This window comes from Acanthopagrus latus, chromosome 20 (assembly GCF_904848185.1).
Source record: "Acanthopagrus latus isolate v.2019 chromosome 20, fAcaLat1.1, whole genome shotgun sequence".
NCBI classification, from domain to species: Eukaryota; Metazoa; Chordata; class Actinopteri; order Spariformes; family Sparidae; genus Acanthopagrus; species Acanthopagrus latus.
Window position 1 is genome coordinate 9,875,665 of NC_051058.1, and position 12,331 is coordinate 9,887,995.

Consider the following 12,331-nt stretch of genomic DNA (forward strand, 5'->3'; position numbering starts at 1 on the left):
AGGATTGTAAACAAGAGAAATGAGAAGCGCCAGCAGACACATCCAGTCATCGCAAAGCAATACATGGTCCCATTTGATCTCAGTGGAGAATATTATTATAAAAAAGGTCACTTAAGGTGACTTAAGGTAACAAGAAAGGCGGAAAGAATGATATATAACATATATGTATGTGAGTGGATTTAGGATCCAAATTAAATTCTTTCTGTGTCTGTCTGTTTGTCTCTCTATTTGTCTGCTTGTCTGTCTGTCTCAGTGTTAAGTGTAGGTGAGGGTGGATACTGGGAAGGGACAGTGAAAGGTCGCACTGGCTGGTTTCCCTCAGACTGTGTGGAAGAGGTGGCCGGTCTCACCAAAGACAATCGAACAGGTGGGACAAAACCTGGTAGTCCATTGCAAATTTCTAGCCTGTTTTATTCCATTTTGGTGTTTTGGATAATCTGCTGAGAGACTGATTTTAAAGGCAGTAATATTTCAATTTCTATATTTATTTTTTTAAAGTCAAAGTACCATTTTTCTTGTTTTTTTTATCATTTATCAATTGAAAGCGTTAATAGTTGTGAGGGAACAATGTCAAGAGGTGGGTTAGTAAGACACATGACATTCATACACACTAACACATGGATTAGATAGAGGCCATGCTGAAAAATGGGTTACACACTCCCTCAGGCTGGAATTATCCTTTAAGTCACTGTAACACCCAGCACATGCCACACTCATGCTTACCAGCAAGCCCCTTTTGCAACAGACAGTGGCACATGTACAGCACAGACACTCACTTTCCTCCCATTTTCACAGCTGCATTGTTCACGCAGCAAGCAAACCATATGCCACACGGAAGACAAACAAACAGGGTGTTGATGCACTTGATTCATCCGTGTGCCGCGCTGAAGACACTTGTGCAAAAAGAGGGTTAGAGACAGAGAGGTGTCATGACAGAAGCCGAAGGTTTAAATTAAGCATGTGTTTTGCCTGCTCATGCCTTGCAGAGACGCGCAGCGAGAAAGCCAAGAGGAAGCTTTTCCGTAACGTCACCGTCGGAGCCTACGACGGCACCGATGGCCCCAGGTAAGAAAAGTTGCTGTGACCCTTCCAACATGTGATCAATCGATGTAGAAGTACGTTGGGGCAAAGAGTTGGAAGAGAATCTGTCCTGCGGTAAAAACAAGCCCGCTGCGTTCAAGGGGAGACACTACAGGTTAAAACTTCCAAAAATACATCAACAGAGCTTGTTGAAGGGTTTAAAATTAAAGTATCTCTTTTCCCCCAAAAACATTATATGATGATTTTCAATCAATAATTTTAAAGTCTCCTTGGTTCCAGCTTCTAACAATGTTTGTCAGCCAGTCGTGTAAAACTGTTGGTATCACATGATATCTTTGTTTCAACAGTCTTGGTACTTGCCAGTTTGGAGAAAAAAAACACAAAAATCATTTAGATAGAGTATGCGGCCAGCATACTGTAGTGCATCACATTAACAAGCTAGTGTAAACATCGCCAACGCTAGCAAATGTTAACATCAAAATCTGAAAAATTTACCTATTTATTTTCTCATAATCCAAACCAGAAATCTCCAGTTTAGTTGCACTTGCATATACCAACGTTTCCGGTTTTGTTCCAATGTATATTCTGATGGTTTTTACATAGGCGTTTGTTCATTTATCATTTATTGCCTTTATGCCTTTTGTATGTAGACAGTATATTCTGTTCCATAGAGTGATATTAAGGGATTACCAGTGTTGTCTCTGTAAAAACCTTTCAACAACATGAAACAACAATTTTGAACATGGCTTCATCCAGTGTTTAGATTTCTGTTCTGGAAATGTGTGCAAATTACTCTATCTATTTAATTAGTTTGCCTCATTTGTTGTGAATATGAAACAAAACATTATTGTCTTAATATAAGTAAGGAAGTTCAATGGTGACATCCTGTTCACCTGGAGTGTCTCCACATTGTAGTAAACTGAAAAGTCTGGGTTACTGAAAAAGTGTGTGTGTCATACTGTCCCAGACTTCTGCACCAATGCATGCTGGGACAGCGCTTGGCCCCTCACAGCCCTGCACAGGATACTAGTTTAAAAAATAGATGGACTAATAAAACTAAAATAAACCTGATTGGCTGCAGCGTCTTATATAGCTGTGGATTGTCACATAGTGTGGGCAGCAACTGAACTGTCTGCTCACTGGTTTATTACTGTAAGATAAGACTGCGAGGCCAGTAAAGGTGATGGAAATAGTTGACACGCTCTTATTTTTGCAGGTAACAGGACGCTCTTGCATGTGCGTATGTGTGTGCGTGTTGTGCTTTCATGTCTTCCTGTGTGCTGTATGTGTCTGCTTTTCTGCTGATCCTGAACGGCGCTCGTTCTCTATTGTCTCCCCACATGAAAAACGTCAGCGCTGAAAGCACAAAGAGCAGTCATGTCATTTTCGGCTCTGCCCCTTTTTGGCTCCACCAGACAAATGCACTTGTCTCCTCAATACCTCCATCCACATGCCTCCCTCTCTCCTCCCTGCCTGCTTGTTTGCACTGAACACAATAATGCCATAATGAAAGGGGGGGGGGGTTTGTTACCTCTCCTCCTGTGTGGCATCTGTGTGAAGCTGCAGCTCAGCCCTGGGCAGCTGCGACTGTGTGTTATGAAGCTATGCATGTTTGTTTGAGAGTTAGTGTGCGTGTAGATATGCCTGTGCGTGTTTTTGTGTGTACATACATCATCCTGCTGATGAGTCATGAGGAGGATGAAACACCAAGTGTTCGGTTAGGTCCCGGGCTTGTGAGAATGACTTACCAGTCGCCACCCTGGGGGGTTTTACAGCCTCTTACACATTGCAGCTGACATTACCCTTGTGCCGAGCAGCCCTCACTGTCATTAAAAAAAGGCTTTCACTTTAATGCAACTGTACTCGTGTTCTAAATGGAAAAAAAAACTGCCACTGGGGTTGTATTACCTGTGCTAAGTTGGTTAAGCGTAATTGCAGCACCGTGGTGAAGTGGTGCTCAATTAAGAGCAAGGTGATCCAGAGCATGTTCCCTCACTGCAGGGAGAATGTCAATTACTATTTCAGAGAAGAGGAAGAGTGTTTGTAAGGCTGTGTGGCGATGACAGCTCTGCTTTAGAGGAGAGGAGGCAGCAGAAATGGAAGGGAGGGGGGCAAAGTTTGCAAATGTGTGTGTGAGCGAGTAAATCCAGGGTGAGAATCAGCTGTTAGTATATCTGTGATACGGCAGTCGGTGGATGTGCAAATGCGCTGTCTCTCCCTGTGTAGCCTTACGTTTATACCCATCCCCCGCATCCCCACCCCACCAATCCAGCTCTCCATCTCCCCCTATTTTGCAACCAAACCCTCTTCCTGTCATGTACCAGCTCAGACACACACACCATCCACACTCTCCCTGTCGTGATAATCGCTGGTATTCTCTTTTTTTTTTCCCTTCCTTCACATTGTCTCCCCCTCATCTTAAGTATGCAGGGCGCAGGCTAACACGCTGTCTCTCTCATTCCCCACCTCTCTCGCTCTCTCTCCTCCACTCTCGCGGCTCTCCACGGCTGAGCTCTCGCTGGAAGACCGGGAGGAGGAGGAGGAGGAGGAGGGAGGAGGGGAGGAGGAGGAGGTGGTGGAGAGAGCGCGCGCGAGAGAGGAGGGGGGGACATGGCAATGGGGGGATGCGGAGAGAGAGATTTCTCTCTCTCCCTCTCTTCTTCGTGGCCGTCACTGGGCCCCAGAAACAGGAGCGTGTGGTTCATTTACAGGTAGCGGCTGTTTCCTCATTCATTGGCTGGCTATGGATGTGAGGAGAGGACAATGGAGAGAGGGGAGAGGTAGATGATGCTATTGAGAGGCCGTGCCTTTTCAAAGACAGACTAATAAGCTATGTATACTGTGCGTGCGTGTGTCTCAGAGAGTGTGCGTGTCTTAAATTTGTATTTTTCCTATGCATGTGAAAATCTGTGGGACGGAAGTGGCTATTGAATGGGGACTCTGCAGCATGTTTATTTCTGTGTCTTCCTCCCGTGTGTCTCTGAACGCCGTGTGCGTGTGTGTTAGTGCATGAAAGGGAGCACATATTGATGCATTTCAGTCAGACAGTGTGGGTGTATTTCATTCTCTTTGAGTCATGATTTCTTTAGGCAGATATTTTTCATTCACCAGGACTTCCCATTTTTTCCTGTTCCTTTAAAAAGGCTGCTGTCACATCCCGTTTTTTTTTCAATGTGTCTCTTTGTATCATTGGATATGTGAGGTATTTTGACTGTACAGATGGATGAAAGTGAATAAGTGGCAAGAGTGAGGATTATCAGCTTCTCTCAAGCTCTGATTGAAGATACCGGTCATTTCTTTGCATGCCTGTGTGTGTGTGTGTGTTTGTGTGCATGCATTTGTGCTTATGTGTGTGTGCATGCGACTGTATACACTGAATAAATTATATATGTGGTCTTCACATATGAGCGTATACGTCATAGTGCTTGATTGCTGTGGGAGTATCACTCCTGTACATACATTTGCGTATATGTATGTCCATCCCCATCCACAGTGTGTGTCACCGACATCAAGGGCTTCACTTGTGGTGTGTGGGGATTGTCCCCACATAGCCTGCCTATCTGCATGTTCATTCAGCAGATGAATGGTTAAAAAGCTGCCTTTTTTCTCAGTAATTGTGGATAGAAGAGAGGATGACTCAGGAGGGTAGATAATAACTCGGGTCTCTAGTAGGCTTCTAGCTTCGCTGCAGCCAGTTCAGAGAGACTGAGTCCTACTAGCCAACAGAGATTAACCGGGGACGTTTGCGCTTTTAGTGTCTTTAATTGGCCAGGTGATGGTGGTCAATGTGGTGACAGACGAGTTCAGTAAAAAAATAGCATGTGAAAGGAGATCAGATGTTTCTGCGATGCAACTTAGAAGCCACCTGGAGGACCGATGCAGGCCGTGTTTCCCCCCGTGTAGAAGTGGCTGGATGAAGAGCCCGATGGATCCGTCCACCCACTCCGTGTTACTTTGATCCTCAGAGAAGGAAGGCATGGTGGAGGACAGGGTGAGAGAAAAAGGAATGAGGTGTGAGGAGCAGATGGCTGGAAGGCGGCTGTGCGTTGGCGAAACACTAACATTGATGGAGAACACACAAGGGACGGACCTCAGTAGGGGAAACTAGCGATCGTCTGTTCAGTGCTAAAGTTATGGCTTGGTGTCGAAAGTCTGGATCTTCGGGCTCGTAGGCCGACGCTCATGACTCTGCTGGACCTCTGTGATTCCACCGCCAAACTTTATTACATGCTCTGCCAGAATAAATACACAAAACCTTGCCAGCTCTGTATTGTAAGAGACAGTGTGGAATATAATATTACACTGTTATTGTTATTTTACTGCCAGTATACACATGGGTGTTTCAGAAGACGGCGAAGGCAGAATGAAGTCGGAGGGATGGGCTCATCTGCCGGGCATTAGAAAAAAAATCGAATCTTCGGCTTTAAAAACTTAAATGTAAATCAAAATGTTGGCATTTTTAAATGATACGTAAAAAAAAAAAATAAAAAAAAACATTTCTTAGTGGTTACACGTCCAAGCTACCCTGATGGATGCTTGGCTGCAGACCTTATTGCCAGGCAGCCAATGAAATGGTCGTGTTCAGGTTACAGAGTCTGACTCACCGGATGTGGACTGTGGGTAAAAGCCTGTCATTTGCCGACTATTTCAGTCTGCATTCTCCTCCTTTCTGCATTATCAAAGTCCCTGTCGCTATGGGAAACAACAACCTCCGAGCTATAGCAACCTACATGCTGAAAATGGCAAGTTACTCTAAGCTGGTGGTTGCTAACGGCACAAGCTAGCTGCTCTTACCATTTCTTTTCCCGGGATTTAGATGGGGCAGTGTCATCACATCCTTAGCTCGACGCCACCCAAGACGATTTGGATTGGTTAAAAGAAATACTAACCTGAGAACTTTTCTCCAGCTGGCCATATGATACTAGCTTACAGGAAGTTAAAGCTGGATATAGCAGCATGGTTTGGGATTTGGGGTCTGATGACTCAGGTGAAGGAGACCAAATCTGTGTGCAGTCTGAATGTAAATGTGGTACCTGAAACCATTAACTCAGAGCCAAAAAAAAGTTATTTACATTTGTACAGTTCACGCAAACTTCGCATTTAAAAGGTGGAAGGGCAGAAGACTATATTTCCACTGGAAATGATGTCCATTTTTACTGCTTTGTATGGCGCTCAACCTTTCACTGTAAATAAAGGAGTCCCTTCCAACAGGCTACTTGTCCCCGTGCACACACCGCTCAGCCCTTCCAGGAAATCAAATACTCTGATTTGTCAAGTGTCAGCTTGAGTTGAGCTGAGGCGCACAAACTAACCCTGAAATGAGCTGTCCTGGAAAGAAATATCTGGAATTCCTCTTAAATCATACAGCCCTGCTCGAGCCCGGGGCTCTCTCACAGAACCAGGGTGAATTGACATTGTTAGAAAGTCAAGTCCAGAAATGAGTCATGAGATGTATCTGTGTGTGGCAGTGTGGAGTCCATTTAACCAGTCTTATATTAGAGAAAGGGTTGTAAAGCAGCTTGGCCAAATGTCCCAGACATTGTAATAGAATAATGAAGGAGCTTGCTGGGCCAGCTGTTACACTACTCCAACAGTCTCATAACAAGATTGCATCACCAGTGTCAGTGATAGCTGCTTTTGCCCTCCCCAGGCTGCAGACTTGGAGCAAAAGGAGCTGGTTGTGTAGGGAGATTAGAGGCCAAGTTCTTCTTGTACATAATTTGAAGTGTCATGTATGACCGGTAGTGGTGCACTGGAGTCGGTAAAGCAGTATCCTTGCAAAAGCTGCCAGAGGCGCTGAAAGCTAATGCAGCGATTTAGGTGCATTTGGAAGTTTCCATTATCAGTGAAGTGTATGTACATTTTTCTAATGTGCCGTTCCCCCCGGCCCAGTGCTTGTCAGCTCTAGCTGGATATAGTATGGAACGTCATCTCATATCCACTTCGTCCCATTGTGACACTAACTGTATCCCTGCCATCAACCCTTTTTGTGCACCGGCACTTTTTGTATGACATTCTCAAGCCAACCTACCTTTTGCTGCAGTGTGATTTCATAATGTGATGCAGTATAGCTGTTTTCCACATTCAGAAAATGCTTTATTTGCATGACAATGAGACTTTTCCGTTGCTATAGAAGTCATATGGCTCTCTGTCTCTTTCTCCCTGTCTGTCTCCGTCTCCCCCTTTCCACTTCCCTTCTGCTCCCTCTTTACTCCCTCAAAGTGACTACATCATTAAGGAGAAGACAGTGCTCCTACAGAAGAAAGACAATGAGGGCTTTGGCTTTGTGCTTAGGGGAGCCAAAGGTGAGTCTTTTCTGCAAAATTCACCTCATATTTTTCTGTCTCTACAGGTTTTTTCAGTCTCAAATGCTCTTTTTGCTCTCTCTCTCTTTAATCTCTCTATCCCTGCCCTCATTTTCCAACCCATGTTCTCGTTATCTGTGTCCCCTCATGCTCATCCTTCTCGACTTGTCCTCTGCAGCTCAGACTCCCATAGAGGAGTTCACTCCGACGCCAGCGTTCCCCGCGCTGCAGTACCTGGAATCTGTCGATGAGGGGGGTGTGGCCTGGAGGGCAGGCCTGAGGATGGGGGATTTCCTCATCGAGGTGAGGACGAGATGTGTTTTGGACTAATACAAAAAAACACATGACTGATGCGCCTTACATTTTTGGACCGACGTTGTTGTTGGGAAGTTGTTGTTGGCAGCGAGTCAATAACTGTTTCCGTTAAGAGTTCGGATGATTCAGAAAGCAGGAAGAACAAGATAACAAAGATCAATAAGGCATCATTTACAAGGATCTAATATAACTTTTCCAGTGAAGGATTCAAATTTTACTCAGAATTTCCCCACTAACGATTGCAACAGGTGCAGTCATGTTTCTCTGAGAGTGTCAAAACTCATACTGGGAATTGCAGGAAATTAAGAAGACATAGACCAGACAGGCTGTAGAGAAATGGGTACAACAAAAAACTAAACTTACAAAGGCTCCTATAGGATGGAACGAACTGAGCATCACAGATCAGTGGTATCTGCAGGGTGGACAACAGACACACGTTACAACACAATAGCCATCTTGATAAAACACATACTCACTCTAAGAAGATGACAAAAATATGCTCTGCCTTTTTTACTGGTACTGAACCTCCAGATGCGAGCGATGGGGGGAACTCATGGGATAGTTAGCTCCACCAAGGAGGTTAGTAATTCCCTCAATTATGTTTGCTGGTTGGTTGGTAGGTTGGTTGGTTTGTCAGTATGATTACACCAAGAAAGTTAAATTATGGCTGTAAGTTATGGGTGGTTTCAAATCTGGAGTAATACTGGGATATCAACTTCGATACTGGATCATGCTTGATTGAATTAAAGGGGACTGTTGGGCCTCGGTGAAGGTATGCGCTCTACTGAGTGATATTTTAGTTCAGTGGAGGGACTTCTATTTGATCACTAAGCTCAGAAAAGCTGGTTGTGAAAATATAACTTGGAATATTATATTATATTCTTTAGAATCTCATATCATCCACGTTGCAAATATTCATTAAACTTAATACTGTTAATTTTTGCATATGCCCTTGTCACTTTTGCAAATTCCTGCAGAAAACTATACAGCTATATCGTTTAAATTATGGTCATATTGTACACGTTGTTTGTTGTTGTCAGTTTTCTATTTATCCCTCTTGACTTGCAGTACATCTATTTTTATTCACGTGCACCCATATACCAACGCTAATTCCTTGTATGTGAAAGCTCACTTGACAATCAGCCCAATTGTTATTCCGTCTCTACCTAATTATCAATGTAATATGAGGCAGTAAACAAGTTCATTTAAACAGATTATGAAGAAGTGGAGATGATGAGTATCTTGATTTTAATGCTGAGGTAAAGGTAGCCAAACAAAACATAAGAAGCTTAATTGTAGACTGGAGTGACTTTGCAGTTCACTGACGGTCAATTTAAAGTGTTTTAACACAAACTACAACATCCTTCTATTCTTTGTCTGTCTTAAAAATAGATACTGATAATACAATAATTAATAAGGGCCACATTACTTATTTTTTGTATAAAATAATCTGTTTTTAGTCATGCCAGCCTGTATTGAATGCATCTTTTTTCCTACCACAACCTTCCTTGAGACTCCCATCTGTGCGATGTTTATGCCTCCCTGCAAAACTGATGGTCACAAATAGCTTGACCTCAGGAGATCCAGTGGACTATATAAATATCAAACCCTTTTAAAAGGTCTTATATTATTTGTGTGATTCTTCTTTAAATGTGTATGCAAACTGCAACTCCAGCCTAGTGCCTCTGCTTGTTACATGCAGCACATTTTTAGTCGGACTGCGTCACATCTGCGCCAGAATAACAGGCACAAAAACCTGGCACAATGTTTTTTATGATTTTTTTTTTTGAGCAAATACAAAGTATATTCTGTATTTTCTATGTAATGCATTTCAGGGGCACTGAGAGGTTCTTGTTTTTGGCGTTGTTCATCGACAGAGCTAACGTCTGCCGATTTTGTACCTCTAAAGGTCCCAGTATGTTGGCTTGAAAACTCAATTCTAAAAATGATGATTGTCAGACCTTTTTTAAAGCTGACACATACTTCTAATTAGTATTCAACCTCATATGAGTCACTTATGTAGCTGCCCAAGCCTTTTTGTTTTACTGTAGTCGCTGCCTGAATTGCTGCTGCACACATCCAAAACACTAAAAAAATGATTTGCAGTATGTTTGAAGCTAAATGATCTGCCAAACATGGGAAAGCTGCACTACCAAAGTGAACCAGTGGTCACATGAAGGCCTTCTTTAACTCTTAACTCATAACTATTTTTGTGTATCTACTACTACTACTAATTTGTTATTTGTTTTGTTTAAAATAATATTAATGCAACACATCAGCTCATTTAGCTCTTCTGCGTCTGTCAGGTGAATGGCCAGAATGTGGTGAAAGTTGGTCACCGGCAGGTGGTCAACATGATCCGACAGGGCGGCAACAGCCTAATGGTGAAAGTTGTGATGGTTGCTCGAAACCCTGAGCTGGAGGACACTGCTCGGAAGAGAGGTAGGAGTCACATTTTCCCTTTATGTCATTTCCATCGTATGTTTATGATGCGACGATAAAGCTGATTGCATGTTTACTTCACTGTTGAAGCCTGTTGCAATGTGGTCGTCATCGGTGACTGTATGTTTATACGAGAATACTAAACATTAAGTCTGTTTTTGGCTGGGTTCCCTTGGCAGCCCCGCAGCAGACTAAAAGACTGACTCCTCCTGCCATTGCCCTGCGCTCCAAGTCAATGACATCAGAGCTGGAAGACATGGGTAAGATGAAAGAGGGGACAAAGGACAGAATGCAGAGAATAAAGAGGGGAGGGGAGATGTGGGAAGAAGTTAAAAAATAAATTAGATTTGAGTCCCCCACAGTTTTTGTCTGGGGGGGGGGTGTCACATTTTAAATAGCTTTCAGGGTTGGAGCTCCTCTGCAGCATTATGGTACAACACCATGGCACTATTACGGAAACACAGCATTAAATATTAACTCATTTGATGCAGAGAGCCAAGAAAATGATCCAGTATAGGTGTGATTTCATTTTTTTTCTTTTATCAGCAATAGACTGATGGGGAAGGAGCTTTTTGATTAATTTGCACTTTTGATATTCCCTGTGAAGAAAAAAAGTGATAATTAAACAGTTAGGAGATACAAAAGCAATGGTGCGTTGTGAAATGATACTTGTCTGATGCCATCACTCATAAACTGCTGTTTGTTTTCTCTTTCTCCTGCTGCATACAGTGGACAAAGGTGGGAGAATCATGGATTTGTGTGCTCTCATTATCATTTCCGTCCCCCATCACCATCCCTCTCATCACATCAGTATTCACACCATCACATGTGTCGGAGTATGTATTTCATCCTTTCATCTGCTCAATACACATGACAACACAGCAGTTCTAGTCACACCTAATTTCTGTTTCCCGAATTATGTATGCTACAGCTGCGTCTCCGTGGAAAAAGAAAGCAGGTGAATATCAGCCTTTATCATTACCCCAATCAGCCCCTGAGCTTTAATTAAAAGTCAGCCTGTTTGATGCTGTTCTTTTTCTCCTCCATTTTCAGAATACGACTCCTCTCAGGGTCCTGATAAGAAGAGGACAGTTTATCAGATGGCACTAAGTATGAAATCACTCTCACCGCTCTTGTCATTCTGTAAAAAGGGTGTTTTTAAACCTTGGGGCTCACTTCAATCCTCCTTTTCATGTTCCTTACTTTATTTTCTGCTCCCTCCTACTACCTCTCTATGTTTGTGTTCTGCCGGGCCCATTTTCGGTCTGTGTTTTAGATAAACTGGATGAAATCTTGGCTGCTGCCCAACACACTATTACATCAGACAACCAGGGCCAGAGGGGTCATGGAGGCAAGAGGGACCGGAGCAAGAGTATTGTTCCCAACTCCAATGAGGTACAGCTGGGAATAGGAAGGAAATGATGGTTGTTACCATAAGTTTTGGTTCTGCTTAGATTTCTGTTTTTTCTGCAAAATATTAGCAAACACTGCACAGTTCTGGACCAGATTCACATATACAGTACAACAGAGCTTCACTGCTGTTTTAGGATATAGCACATATTTAGTCATGGATGTGACTAATGCTTGCAAAAAAAAAAAGAAAAAGATTCCTATCGATAACCAGCTTTAGCTTTTTTTTTTTAGCTCTTCATGTTCTCCTGCCCTCACTGCTCTTTACAGAAAATGATTGACAATGGACCACCCACACCAAAACACGTTTAAATGCGAGTCAGGTTGTGTCCATTCATCTGTGCTGTTTTTCCTGATACACTATACTGTGACTGACTGGTTCTCCAGTCACACTTTACAATAACCATCATCATAAAAGGTGTGATATGTAAGAATTTTACTTTAAAATAAACAACAAAACCTTAATAAGATCATCAACAGGTGTTATTTCACATTATATCAATTTGGTCTTATCCAAGGCTCTTGTGCTAGCTATGTTGACACCAGCACTCCCCAATTACACTGAGCTCACAGTCGAGGCATACCAGTCAGCTTACTGACCTTTTTTCTTCTGTCTTTACTCCCTCCTTTTTTTCAAACTCTCATTTGCACCCCTTTCAAAATGTGTTTCGACCCCTGAAGCAACCCTATGAGCAGCAGCCAGCAGTGAGTATGGTGCAGCACGGACCAGGTTTTGTCTACAATCAAGCTCATTTTCAACCAGGTCATGGTCAGCATGCAGTCATGATGCGTCAAAAATCTATTGGTAATTGTCAAGG

General features: G+C 43.0%; 1 protein-coding gene across 1 annotated transcript in view; it reads left to right on the plus strand.

The window, feature by feature from the left end:
* Nucleotides 1-12,331, plus strand: part of LOC119009537 (SH3 and multiple ankyrin repeat domains protein 1-like) — a 32,015-nt gene that overhangs the window by 12,964 nt on the left and 6,720 nt on the right. Inside the window, exons 14-24 of the mRNA XM_037080902.1 lie at nucleotides 254-367; nucleotides 987-1,065; nucleotides 7,264-7,346; nucleotides 7,525-7,649; nucleotides 9,968-10,103; nucleotides 10,283-10,363; nucleotides 10,833-10,841; nucleotides 11,035-11,061; nucleotides 11,157-11,213; nucleotides 11,380-11,498; nucleotides 12,195-12,318. Of these exons, the coding sequence (XP_036936797.1) occupies nucleotides 254-367; nucleotides 987-1,065; nucleotides 7,264-7,346; nucleotides 7,525-7,649; nucleotides 9,968-10,103; nucleotides 10,283-10,363; nucleotides 10,833-10,841; nucleotides 11,035-11,061; nucleotides 11,157-11,213; nucleotides 11,380-11,498; nucleotides 12,195-12,318 (954 nt within the window). The remainder of the gene's footprint in view (nucleotides 1-253; nucleotides 368-986; nucleotides 1,066-7,263; nucleotides 7,347-7,524; nucleotides 7,650-9,967; nucleotides 10,104-10,282; nucleotides 10,364-10,832; nucleotides 10,842-11,034; nucleotides 11,062-11,156; nucleotides 11,214-11,379; nucleotides 11,499-12,194; nucleotides 12,319-12,331) is intronic.